This window comes from Fulmarus glacialis, unplaced genomic scaffold (assembly GCF_000690835.1).
Source record: "Fulmarus glacialis isolate BGI_N327 unplaced genomic scaffold, ASM69083v1 scaffold7916, whole genome shotgun sequence".
NCBI classification, from domain to species: Eukaryota; Metazoa; Chordata; class Aves; order Procellariiformes; family Procellariidae; genus Fulmarus; species Fulmarus glacialis.
The window spans coordinates 83,477-97,496 of record NW_009216176.1 but is presented as its reverse complement, the minus strand read 5'-3'; the positions used below and the strand labels follow the sequence as shown (position 1 = coordinate 97,496).

The following is a 14,020-nucleotide window of genomic DNA, read 5'->3' as shown; positions in this document are numbered from 1 at the left end:
AGAAATATAGTCAGGTCTGTAACACACATCAAACAGTATTCTGAAGCTATGCTACTGTTTGTTAAGGATTTCATTAGTAAGTATATGCTATACATCCTTCAAATCAAGACTGGCTTCTTTTACTCCTATGTTGAGACCTCACATCTTAGAAATAACACTGTATAGAGGTTGTCTGATACCCAATCGTCATTTTATCAGAGAAACTTGTGTATGAGAGAGTCAATTTCTCTTGGTTCCCAAAAGAGAGACAAATGGCTTTTTTGTTTCCATACTAATTCTGCATTGCAGAAAAAAGTCCTAAGTGTTATTAAATATGCTAACCTGAACAAAGAATGTGGCAGAATCATGAAGAAATGAGACTGGGGAAATTAATATAACTGGCCATATTATTTTGTCTATATCCACACCTATGGGAAGTGTAATGATGCTGTAGAATATCATGCAAAGTATTTCTGTGTTTTGTGCTAGTTACAGCTCAAGAGCCCCCAGAGGGTGAGGGGTGGGGATGTTCCGAGACAGCCAGAAAGGAAGCTCACTTGACATTTTGTGTCTAGCTTCTAAATTCTTTCTTTGATATTTTGTAATTGCTTTAATAAGGCAAATAGCAAGTGTCCTCTATTTTCATTATACCAAATACAGTTTTACCCCAGTGGTCTGCTAAGAAGATACTTTCTTCACAGACTACAGAATTCTTGAGAGAGATTTCTTTTTTTAAAAAGAAGCTGCCATCTCCAGAACATCTCCGTCCTATCAGGAGAAGGTGATGGGGATGACTGATCACTTATTTCTTTTTCTCTAAGGTAGAAAGAGAATAAACCTGTATGGTATCCTACTGTCTGCATATACATATGTCTACTCATATACTCAATCCCTTCTTTGGGAATAGAAAAACAGGCAACAGTTCAGAAAAAGAACAATTCAGGATGACTCTCACAAAAACAGGTAAATCCCAAACAGCTGCATTGCAACTATTTGAATTTTTTTTTCTTGAAGTTTAAAAAAAAAAAAATTAAAAGGGAGATGAAAATACTTGTAACTAAGAATTGTAAATCAAAGTAAGATTTGAGAAAGAAAATAATCTTCCTGTTGTGACTTTCTTGCCTCAGAAATTGTGTCAGGTTACACATTACCTTGTTTACTTTCTGCCAGATGACAGTGGGTGTTGGATCTCCTGATATGGGAACATCCAGTCTCAGTTTGTTCCCAGCCACCACGACAATAGTGTCAGGGGATTGGCCCAGACAGTCAAGGTGGATTTTGGGAGGTTCTATAGCAAGGGCAGAGAAAATAAGTTTTAAATATAATTTGGTGTCTTGTATGGAGGAAAAAAAAAAAGGTGAATATTCATGCATAAAATTAAAAATGAAAAAACACTGCTTCCTTTTCTATTGAAAACATGTTTACTTGCATATAAATAATGACTGCTGTTCTTACCTTCTCTTGGTACAAAATCAATCTTGACCTCTGGGGAAAAAAAAGCGGGGAGGGGTAGGAGAAATAGATCAGAAAACAGAATTTACATAGTATCTGCACCCAAAAAGTAATTTTAAAACTATTCATCATTAAAACCTCATAAGGCATATACATCAATAGATTAATGCAATAAACTGGAAAACAGGCTCTGTAAAACAATGATAACACAAAGTAACAGAGAAAAGCAATGTGCCTGTTTTGAGGTATCAGGAAAGAGATTCTGCATACTCTTTCCTGGTACAACCATAATTAATGCCATCATTTTATCCCTCTGGAATTCCTATTTCATATTCGAAGATGACTTACCCAAAAACTGAAGCTTGGCAGAAAGGTTGTAAGCAAATCCCTGAGGGATGAAGGAATAATCAGCCTCATCACCTGGTGTTACGTCCTCAATAGTTAGCTTATGGATCCTGGAAACATGAATAAATATATTCCACTCCCTTACCTTACCTTTCCAGGAGAAACGGGGCTATCTCAAGAGACAAGGTGCCGGCTATAGCATATTAACAGACATTACTGTTTCTTCTCCCCTTGCCGTAACATCAAGTCAACAACCACCAGGGCTGTAGACTGTTCTACTTTCAGTATTCAAGCAAATCCATGTCAGCATGTTATCTATGAACAGATTTTTCTTGTGGAGGTAGATACATAGTCTAGCCTGAACAGAGGAAGCAGTTTCTCTGCTTTAGTCCAGTCCTTTACCATTACAAGGGCAGTTGTAACATTGCTGACTGGTTTCATTTGATCAGATTGTGACTACAATAAATTCTGGAAAAACAAGCTAAAAATTGATGCTCCATCCCTGTATTATTGTAAATTCAAAACAGAATACAGAAAGGGAGTACAAAGGAAGACTCTACCTAACATGTAATGCTTATGTAGCTTCTGAATCTTCTTGGTGTCCATTTCCAATAGTAGTTAGAGTGCTAAGAAACTTGAGCACAGAATTGCACGACTGTATGTGTTAATATAAAAACTAATTTTTCTGAAGGGGTTTAATCATAAGTGCTATCCTAATCTGTCTAAACACTACTGCTAATTGTAAAGTTATCAACAATATGTTTTCTAGATTGTTTGAATATCAAGAAAACATGAAATCCTAGTGAAAACAGAGGATAAATTCTGCTGATATACCATGATGCCATACATGCAAAATGTGGCGACCCAGAAAGACTCTACACATACCAAAGCACGTCTGTTGATTGCATATGACAAGGTTTTTAACTTTGTCCCGGCTTTAGCTAAAAGGAGAAAAGTCTTGTTTTATATTCCTATCCCCTGAGATAATAGTTTCTGTAGATTGTAATGCAATACCTGAGCCTGTACCTGCTTTTTGAAACAAGACTAACCGGCCAATGTGGGAGATCTTTATCCTTTCATCTGGGACCACCTCCTTTCCATTTTTCAACCAGATTCCTTTCACATTTTCATCGGAAACTTCACACTTGAAGACTGCCTGGTCACGTGCCTTCACTGTCAGGTCTGCAATGCTCTGATAAACTTCCAGCTTTTTCTCTGATATTGTGAGAATAATCGATATACACATCAACAAATCAGAATAGATCTGTAAGTAAACAGTTGGTGTGGATTTACTGAGTAGAAAAGGCTAGGGCTGAGCAAGCTGTTTGTGGAAGGGTGAAATATGAAGGGAAATCACAGCATGCAGGGCTTTAACAGGACTGATAGCTAAGCACCTGTTATTATCAGGGTATCTGTTACATCTGGCACACAGGTCTGAGTTCTCCTTGAGGCCTTTATTATCAAACCTTATGCCCCTTATTAAGTCGTCTTTTTCCCTGGCATGAGGATTATGCTACCCCTGTGCACTATCCTGGAGAAGGGTTACCTTCAGCCTGTTTTTAATTTTTCAGCTTCTCTGGTTCTGTAATATTACTTGTGCCTACCTTGTACAATTAGTTCAGCGACCGATACCCCACCGTTGGTCTTCACGGTGTAGTGTCCACTATCCTCTTTGGTTGACTCATTAATAATTAGATACTGCTTTTTTCCATCTTTCTTGAATCGGTATTTGAATGTTTCTTCCCGTGTCAGCTCAATTCCATCCTTTTCCCTGCAATGGCAAATAGTGTTGAGTCATTTTTCTATGGTTGGAAGAGGAGAGTAAGAGTCAGCTCAATATTACTATTATCCCATCTTTGTAGCATTTCAAGTTCGCAAAAAAGAGACCTTTGCATAAATGTTAGTGGAACCAAAACCAGAATGCTTCTAGCTTGACCATTAATTTTCACTTAGGTATTTGACTTCTGGTTCCAGAGAGTTCAATTACAAGGAATTACTTGATTGTTACTATTTATATGCTATAGATAAACATGAAAGTATGTTAAATGCTGTAGGAGATACAAGGATGAAGACATACTTCACCAGCAGGGAATGCACTATCTTAAGAGCTGCCATAAGGTAAACAGGACTTGCTAGGAAATGACTTAAAAGTCTTAACTTTCCTGATGTGAATTATAATTGTTATGAATTCATGGTTTGTGGGCATCAGTAAAATAAGAAAAATTTAGGATGGATTTAAATGAAGATGTATTTTGGATTTTTGCAGCCCTTTCCATTCAAGGATGCCACAGTATATTTAAGACATTACTAAATTAAGCTTCCTCCCATTCAGCCTGGGAGGAAATTTAATTATTGTAATTTCCGATCATCATGAAGGGAAACGAGCAGAGAGGATTCATGCTGTTTAGTCAAGGTCACACAAAAATACATAAGACTTTTTAAAGATTTCCTGTTCCTAATCCTAAATAACATAAACAGGCTACAAGAAAATAACTTGGAATTTGTTCAACTTACTCCTTTTGTAGCATTTTATATTTTTCATTATTATTTGAATATATTTATATTATGTTACTTGAATACTGCTGCAGTTTGTAAATGAAAAAGTTTTTCTCTTTGATACTTACTCATGTGGAAAAAGAAATAGAAAACATGTTATGCTTTTAATAGAGTAAGAATTTTCTTTCTACCTTGTGTTATTTGTTACCAGTGACTATTCAGCTTAACAAATGAGCTTACAGGATAGCAAATTGAAATGCTGCTTAGGGTCTCATTAAAATGCTATAGCTCTAATCTCTAGGTAGGTGTATGCAAGGTAACCTTTTGCCTCTATCAGTCTGCTGAAGTAAATCACAAGATCAAAACTTTAAGCAAAGACAGGAATCCTACAACTTGTGACTTAGATGTACCTGCTGCAACTGCATTTCAAAATACCTACAGGTTACTTCCTCCTAACTGTTCTTTAGAGCACAGCTTATTGGAACTTATAGTTGATTTAGAAAAATACTGGCCTTCCTTCCAGATCACAGGACTGCAACACTAGTATGAGAGGAAACAGAGGATGCCTGTAACAACCACGTGAAACACAGTGCTTAGTGTTATGTCAGGATAATGTTTCCTCTGCTTGCTAAGTGGCAAGAGTCTGAGGCCACATGCAAGATGCTCTCCTAAAGCTGATATTCTCATTCATGCAGATTAGTTCTGGAACAAGTGCTACAATGCACTGTGTAAGCCTTTGCTGAACTGCTGAGAATGGACTGTAATCCAGAAGTTCAACAGGCTGCTGTAACAAAACCAGGCACAGGCACTGTGGCTAGTGTTCCAAAGCTGAACTTTTAAATTTATTTTTTGGCAATGTATTTTGACACATGGCTCATCAAAGATACCTGAACGTTCTATTCAGCCATTGGTAAGAAAGAGATCTCTTGAAATCTTGTTTAAGTAATGAAAATAGATTATTTGCAATGACTAGTGTCTTAAATGGCTGGGAAGGGAATAATATATTTAATTTGTGTTTGTTTTAGTGTTGTTTCCCCTCTATTTCAATTATTTCTGACCTAAGCACATGAATGCTGCTAAAAGCATTTAGTTGGTACTTTTACAAGTTCCTTAGGAAAGTCATAGCACATTGCTGATGCTGTGTATGAGTAGAGTGTTTGCAGAGGGATGTACTGACAAATAGTGGAGTGATAAAACTGTAAACCTCAAAAAAGAACTCCCAGATATCATTTGGCTTAAAATAATACACTGCTGCAGTGAAAAGTGAAAAACCTTATATAAGGTAATATTACAGGCCTTCCTTTGGTAACTACAGCAATGAAGTTGAAGAATCGGTTGATATTAAAGTTTAAGTGGAGGATTTTACAGAACCAAAGAAGTGTTGGTTTAAAAACCACCATAGGTCATCTGGTCCAGCCTCACACTTGAAGCAGAACTAGTGCAATAATAGGTAGGTCAGCCATGGTTTAGTCTATCCAAGTCCTGAACATCTGCAAGATCAAATATCTGTTCTCAACTTTGCCACTCAATGCCTCTCTTCTCTGTCTGGAAATGCTTTCCTATTTCCTGTTTAGAATGTAAGGATAAATTGGTTAATGTCTTCTGAGATATCACTGATGTAGGTACTATATATGATAATGGGGATACGCAGATTTATTGTTACTATTACATTACTATAGTTTGTTTTCATTTGGAGCTGATAAGATGGTACATCCAGCATTCAGAGATGGAAAAATCAGGTCAAAACTATGTATTTTATTACATCTTTTTCTTCAAGAATTGTATTATTTCCAGGACTGGAAATGACTGAAGTTTAGAAATAACTATTCCATAGTACTGCATAATAATAATGTGAGACCTTTCTGGGTGATCAAGAGAACATTCTTTCCTGATTACTATGAAGAGACCCACATAATGAATTCTCCAAGCCCTAGTCTGATGGCCATGCCTAAGAGGCTATAAGCCTTATTTCTGTCTTGTGCGAGTCACATAATTGCTTTTGTTCATGTGCTTGTGATTTCATATCCCAGGTTTAAAGGGTGCAAGAGCTATAACAGGTGCCCTGAGTTAGTGCCTGTTACTTGGCTTAAACTGTTGAGCATTTCCCTAATAAGCCATAAAACTGGAACTCTTTCTCCATGCTGTGCTCCATGTTTTCCCTGGATGCTTCTCTCCATTGTCCAAAATGCTCCCTTTGTTGCCAAAAAGCATTGAGTGAGTCTCACATAATAAAACCAGTCAAATATAGTGTAAATGTCTAACTGCTCAGTTTTCTGTTGCTATGATTTGAAGAGTTTCTCTGACCACTTGCTGCATTGCAGGCTGAGACAGCTGCTGGTTTGCCCTTCTCACACCAAATGCCCATCCCACAGATACCAGCTCTGCAAGATGTATGGGAGTTGTTCAAAGGCATAGGATCAAAGTGTGGCAGCTGCACTGCGCTCTGAGAGGGACAGATCTGCTTGTCCCCATCTCTTGTGACCAGGCATCTGTAAGCAGTTCCTGAACAATAGCATGTGTGTGCCTGTGCATGTGGCTTTAGTAGTGTAATGCATACGCTGTACTAGCTCTTGGGCTCTATTTAAATTCTCAGTTCCTTCCTTTGGGAGAGCAGATGAGTGGTTGCCACTTCCCAGGAATGTAATAGGCATTGTGGGAACAGTTGATAACCATGTGCCTGAAGCTGTTAACAAGCAGAAGAGAATTTCATCTGGTAGAGAAATGAAGTGAGAACAGTGTGCGTAAGACCTGGCATGTGAGCACTGCCTGCTGTGCCTGCCCAAGCAGTGTGAACCTTCCTGCTTCCACTCAGCTGGAATGCCCAACAAAATGGACTCTATGGTCTAAATGTTTGTCATCTTAATCCTGCTTGCTGCATATGCATAAAGACCAGCTTTGCAGGATCACCACAACAGATATGTTAAAATAAGTCAATGACCTTCCCTCTCTGTCTCAAAAGACGCTGTTTACCTAAGAAAAAATACTTTTAAAAAAAAAAAAAAAACCAAAAAACAAAACCCCAAAAAACCAAAACACCTCACTGCAGTTAAGAAGACCAGAAGAGTCCATAAAGTACAGCAAACTCATCACAACACAGATCTGAGTAGGGCAATAGTTAGTCATTACTGTCAAGTGTTTAGAAAACTTTAAAGCTAACAGCTCGATACAGTCAGTAGCATCCTGTAAACACCGAACAAGAAATTCTAGAGACACTATAAAATATCTATACTTAATTTGTTTTCTGCCATATTCTGGCCTCTCAGTTCCTCCTCATGTTTGACGTATAGGAGAAGGATCAATCTTTTCCTGAAAACAATTATGTAGGATGCCTCCTTTCTTTTTGTTCCACAACTCTTGTCCACAAACACTGGTCCTAGAATGTCCCATGGAGGGATATGGTTTCATGTTGTTTGGGTTTTTTTTCCTTTTTCTATTCCCTTACCATTTCACAGTAGCTCCTTCCTCAGACACTTCACACTCAAACTCCACTCTCTCTCCAACCATCACCATCTGGTCCTCCAGTGGGTGAGTGATCAGGATTGGAGGTTCTGGAAATGAAGAGACTTTTATTAAAACAGTATTCTGAGAGACGGAAGACTAGACATAGATTTTGCCACTCTGCACTCCACAGGAAGAACCCCTGGCCAAATACATGGTGATGCTTTCTGTGTTGGAACTTAACATTTACTGTGCTGGATCACATTATCAATATTATCAAATGACCTTTTGGGTTTTGCTTCATGAGACAGAATACAAACACAGGATTAATCAGTTTTCATATATATTCTGAAATTCTAAACTGGAGGCGTTAGTTTTCTGTACTACTTGATCTCTTTGTAGAGCTTGAGGCACGTGTTTATCTTGAGCAGAATCAAATTTTTCAAGTAAGTTTCTAGCCCTGTTGTTGGGAAAACGTAAATAACTTTCTAATGAGAGTTAATGGTAATTATTACTGTGCTGTTTTCTTGTGCTTTCTTAGTTGCAGCAATAGGGGAAATTTTCCTTTATTTAACTGTAAGAAAAATATCTACTTCAGTAGATATCAGAATTTGTTCATATGTTTGAGAATTTCCTTTCCGATGAGATTAACTAATCTGAGAGTAGAGAAGGTGACAGTAATTCAATGCTAAATGTTAGGGGAGATCTCTTTCCTTTTGCTACCATTGCTCACCTTTTACAAATAATTCTGTGAAGCTCTTCTCCTCCCCTACCACACATTCATATGCTGCATCGTCGGCCAGAGAGCAGTGGTTTATGGTCAGTATTCTCTTATTCCCAACAGCCTCAAAAATATATCTGAAAAGAGAATCTAAATGTAATTATCAGGGAGTAACTCTTTTGGAGTCGGTCACTGTCTTCCCCTGCCTGGCAGAGAAAAAGGTTCCTACTTTTTTTTTTTTATATCAGTGGCAAGGTTTGTTAAGACTCAAGCCCTATATCCCTGCTCTGGTGCAGTGGACAGTGGTAGTGTTTGAAAAACTAGCATAGGAAATTATGGAGAAATCTTCATACAAGTGTGAGACGTACAAACTCCTGTGAATGGTGTTGGTGCTTTTCTAACATCTAGCCATACAACAAACCTGACTACCATTAAAAATGCTTTGTCATGGCTTCAGCACAAAATCACTGGAAATTGGTTTTACAATCAAGCTACACTGAAGTATATCCCATATCATGAGAAAGTAATTTTGGACCCTGGATATACACATAAAGATCAGAATATAATCTGAGGACTTACTTGCTAAGTAGGTAGATGTAAGCATCCAGTTCCACATGTAGATACGTAGAGCAGAGGGAAGAAAAAGAAGTCGTCATGAGAAGAGCAAACTGACCGTGAACCAAAGCACTATATAGATTTTTTTTTTTTTCAGCTCCTATTTCTCCCTATTTTATTCCTTTCTTTTTAAGTTTCTAGTTTTTCCACTTTGTCCAAGCTGTAGCTCATTCCTTTTTGGATTTCCGATATTTCTAGTTTACCTGCCGCTCACTTGGATCTCCTGTCCATTCTTCAGCCATTTCACATCAGCATCTGGATTGGCAACTTCAACCATTAATTTAATCTTTTGCCCTTTGTCCACTTGGTAAGCTGGATCCAGTTTCTTGAGGAATGCTGTGTTGAAGAATGATTTAAAAAAAAAAAAAAAAAATCTTAATCGTTTTAATACTTAACTTTTTTTTTTTACATTCTCTGTCAGGAAAGTAAATCTTTATTCCCTTTCCTGTTGTTTACCATCATCTTAAACCTTCCCCACTTTCTGCATCCCTGTTTGCATTTCTACGTTTCTGTCTATTCTTCATCCTGTTCTGTTTTCTGTTTTTCTGTAACACAGGATGAAAACCATGTGATATAAACTAAAATAAGCAAAGTAGAATATTATAAATCAGATGTGAATATGTACTTCAACACATCCTAAATAGAGTTACAGCTATGTCTGCCCATGTAGGAAAATCATACTGAACTTCTCAGTACTAATGAATGGCAGTTTGCCTTCTCTAGTTCAGGCTTTTAAAACAAATTAATTAAAATTAGCTAATGAATACTTCACAAGACTAGAAAAGGCTCAAGAATTCCAAATGTATCATCTCAATGGAAATTAAATTCTCTGACATACTGACCAGTTTTGGGGGTGTGTGGGGTGGTGGTGTTTCACGTTCAGGGAAAGACAAGGGGCAGAAAAGAAGAAACTAGTAAAATGAGCAGGTTCAGAATATCCACAATTTCAGAGCAAGGTAGCTCAGAGCTTTGGGCATAGCTTTAATCTTTGGTAATTGGCATTTCACGTGTAAAGACTATGTAACAATTGGAATAGGAAACTCCTATTTCTCATGCTCTTGTATCTGGCTGCTGTCCAGCTGACGTTAACATTTGAAGAACTCCCAAAGAAGAAGATATGAACACATATATTTGGGATAAATACAGTTTGCCAACCTGTGCTTTTTTTCTCTTCCTTCTTTATGCGTTTGAGGCGTTTCAGCATCCCACGCAAATCTGTGATACCATACTGAAAAGCAATTTTCTCGTATTCAGAAGGAGGAGCTTGCCTTAGGATTTCCCAGACATCAACATCAGTTTGTGATTCAGATTTTGCTTCACCTCTGCAGAAAGGGATTAGAGTATCTGAATTGCCACTATTGAGAGGATTTAAAACCAGCCATAGGCTTGGCAAGCTACGTACTGGCTTGATGAAGCCATTTCTTAATAAAAAATTTAGCAGTCTAACTTTTTACTGTATTATTACCTAAAATAATGAAATAAAACTGGTAACTAGTTTTACTATATTTACATATACAGTGATTAAAATCCAATCGCTGTCCTGAAGGGTTTACTTTCTAATAGCCAAAGCAAATAAATATTAACTTCCCTTTAACGATGCGTAATGGAAACACAAGGAGACTTATTTTTTTTCCTGTCATGGTCATACACAAAACATGTGGCAAAGCAAGGAACTGAACTGATATCCTGAGAACGCCTTAGAAACAAGGCAGTTGGTTTATGTTAATAAGAAACAAGTCCTTTTCTACTCAACATTTTTTCTCTTTGCTAAAATGAATCACAGATTATTAAAATATTTATCATCTATTGTAAAGACAATTGTTGGCTATAGTAATCTATAAAGACACATAAACTGGTGAGTAGTGGCAAACAAAACAATATTTACAATGGACTACTTATTTTATAGTTTAACCAAAGAACTGGTGATTAGGGAAGAATTAACGTTTGGTTTAGCAAAACCAAGTGAAAATTTGGTTATCTAGCTTTGGGAAAGGCATTTTTTTTCTGTCATCATATTTTTTATTTAAAAGATCATAAATAGAAAAAGAAATTGGCGTTAACTTACCGATTTACTGAGCGCAAGAAGCTGCTGTACTCCAGAATGATGCAGAGAACCGTTTAGACAAACATGCAGCATCCCAATGGGCAAGAAAGAGGGCATCATGTGTTAATACAAAAGAGCCATGAATGTCATCTTCACCTTTAGCAGAACACGCCTGTGCTTCAGTAGCAGGGAGATGAAGGAACTCACGCAAAAGCTCTGAAATAGGCTTAAGAAAAATGCTGTTCCATACTGAAACCAAATTCGCTCCCACGCTTTGTATAGTTCTACACTGCAATTTATATTGTAAGCGTAACCACTTCTGCTTATTCCTAATTATGTCTGATCGCTTTACAGGGAAACAAATAGCTCTACTTTGCCCTGTCATCGTGGAATTGCTGCCTGTCATAGTTTGCATTTTGGTAAACAGAAAAAGGATGAAAGAAGTAACATTTTCTTAAAAATTTCTTTAGGAAAAGGAACTTCCTGTGGCTGTTCTTTCTGGTATCACCGGGACCAAGCAGATTCCAGTGCAGCAGAACACACCCTTACAGTGAAGCCATGTTCAGTGGTAAACCCCAGCAAGAAGACAAGATATGCAGCAGGTAACACAGAGAAAAGTGGAGGATTATTGGGTGTATTTCCTTTTTTTTTTTCTAGAAAAAGAACAGTCCCATTAGTCTGTGAGAAAAATTACTACTTAAAAAAGCATGACTGTAGTCAGTCTAGACAGCAGGTATAACCAGACATCTCTGGTAGTCCTTTTATTGCCCAAAAAAGGCTTGCGTGTAATGAGAGTGCTATGTTTATTAAAGTACTGCAGTCCAGGCTTGGGATTTCCAGCACCCTTGTAGCTCTTGAACAGAAAGGGAGCAAGAGAAGAGGATTTCAGCTCAGTGAGTTTGAGCTGAAATATGGCATGCAATATCTTATATCTTTGGAGCGGTTTAGCACTCACTAAGCTCTCACTAGCACTCATTGAATTGATAGGTGTATCTGAAGTTTGGACTCCTGGCGATAAGTGCAGCCTACTGGGTATTTGCTTTGTCATAACAGTGCATCAACATCGCCCACAAATTTAATTGGGATTCCTCTTCTCTCTTCTTTATATATCTATCATTTAGTTTGGGGCAGCTACAAATGGTTTGTAGTTTTGCCTAGCGGAAGGCAGGACAATTGAACTGATTTGCCAAATAGACCAAGATTTTTTTTTAACATAAGCAGTTCTTGGGCTAATTGCCCTATCATTGATCATATCAATGAGCAACTTTAAAATATTTCTAAATGCATGTAAATTGGAATAGATATATAAGTACATAAAACTATGAATATATAATATTTCTAATACGTGCTGAGTTCTTTGCACTAGTACAATTAATGTTCTGTGGAGCAAACTGTATCTCAAAAGTAAATATAAAATCATAGGAAATAAGAAAGACTTAATAGATTCAAATGTTATTATTTTCCCTCAGGTATTATATAAATGTTGGTGGTCTCTCTGTCTATCTGCCTACTTATATGCTCATCTGTATATGCCCCTTTACCTGAAAATTTGCAGGTAGGATTATTCATGGAGTTTTCAAAAATATTTTGTGTGAGTTAGTTATTTTTAAATGCATCATGAGAAAAATCTTCCAATTTGGAAGCAATTCTACAGTCTAGTATATCTCACTATTGAGAAGACTTCCTTAATTTTTGCTTTAGCTTTTCCATTACTCAGTGTCATCCCATTGTTATATCTGGCGATACTGGTTTGGTGTATGCAAGCTGAAATACAAGAAATTTGATTATAAGCAAGAGTGTTGTCTCTTCTTTGGAAATACTAATATTTTCTAATTACAGGGAAAGGCTTGTAAGTTGCATGTAAAATGGTACTAAAAGCTGTAATTTGTATAGTGTTTAACTGAGTTCTGAAAAAGAAAAGAAAAAAATGTTTTGCCTCTGAGCAAAGGTTTCCCCATCCCCGTACTCCTTTTCACCATTTTGTATTTGTTAAAAGATTCTCTTTGATCCTATAAACACACAGAGTTTCCACAGTTAGGCTGTACTCTTCCACTACCAACAGGAACTAAGCAGTGTATGAAAAGTAACAGAGCACTTGGACTCCTGGAGTTTCTCCCACCCTTACATTACTCTCCGTGATGTTGAGGATCCTTATTCAGAGTGATCACCTCATAGGTTAACTATGCACTTGGGAGCATTAAGATGCAGCTTAGTGAACCCTCTGTAAATGGAATATGCAGCTGATGTGTTTTAAACATATGTGGAGGGGTTAAAAATAGTTTTGTACATCCCAGAGATGGTTCCTTCCTATCCCATTACTGTCAACTGATTGGACCCTGTCAGCTGTCACCTCCTTCAAGGTCTCTGCTCACTATCCCATTTAATAGTTCTGTGACAGCTGTTCCCTTCCTCTTCCCAATGACCTCTCCTTGGCTCATGACATCTGTATGTCAACACCAGTTAATTAAATTACAGCGATAGGAGATCTAGTATTAAATGAAGCTCTTTTTATTATAGTGGGAATGTTTGTTACCTCTGGATTGAGGGGCCCTTGTAAATTAGGTGGGACAAAGCAGAAGCGGTAGAAGAATAATCTTCAGTTCTATTTGAAACTGCATAGCTCTTGAGAGTTCCTCAGCATGAGTTCCCTTTTTCTATTCTATCTTAATGAGGAATACTTTCATTCCATGATGAGTTTTTATGCCTATCAGTTCTCATTAATACAGGAGTGTGGTGTGCAAAGCCTGAAGGATCCACAAATTACTTCTAAAATGGCTGTGAAAAACCTCTAGGAGCAGTGAATTTATCAATATGCTTAAATTCACCAAACAGAGATTTGTAAGTCAAGAAAGGTCAAAAACACTGATAAAATGCAGTGAAATTTGTAAGCTTCTTTTAATGAATTGTATTTCTAGTCTAACAAATAATGA

At 37.3% G+C, this 14,020-nt stretch overlaps 1 protein-coding gene across 2 annotated transcripts in view; it reads right to left on the bottom strand.

The window, feature by feature from the left end:
• Positions 1 to 14,020, bottom strand: part of MYBPC3 (myosin binding protein C, cardiac) — a 56,742-nt gene that overhangs the window by 16,590 nt on the left and 26,132 nt on the right. For both annotated transcript variants that reach the window (XM_009579205.1, XM_009579204.1), the window contains 11 exons: positions 11,112 to 11,135; positions 10,202 to 10,368; positions 9,250 to 9,382; positions 9,011 to 9,013; positions 8,444 to 8,568; positions 7,715 to 7,820; positions 3,381 to 3,547; positions 2,826 to 2,991; positions 1,780 to 1,886; positions 1,435 to 1,464; positions 1,131 to 1,267 (listed from right to left, as the gene is read on the bottom strand). In XM_009579205.1, coding sequence (XP_009577500.1) covers positions 1,131 to 1,267; positions 1,435 to 1,464; positions 1,780 to 1,886; positions 2,826 to 2,991; positions 3,381 to 3,547; positions 7,715 to 7,820; positions 8,444 to 8,568; positions 9,011 to 9,013; positions 9,250 to 9,382; positions 10,202 to 10,368; positions 11,112 to 11,135 — 1,165 coding nt within the window. The remainder of the gene's footprint in view (positions 1 to 1,130; positions 1,268 to 1,434; positions 1,465 to 1,779; positions 1,887 to 2,825; positions 2,992 to 3,380; positions 3,548 to 7,714; positions 7,821 to 8,443; positions 8,569 to 9,010; positions 9,014 to 9,249; positions 9,383 to 10,201; positions 10,369 to 11,111; positions 11,136 to 14,020) is intronic.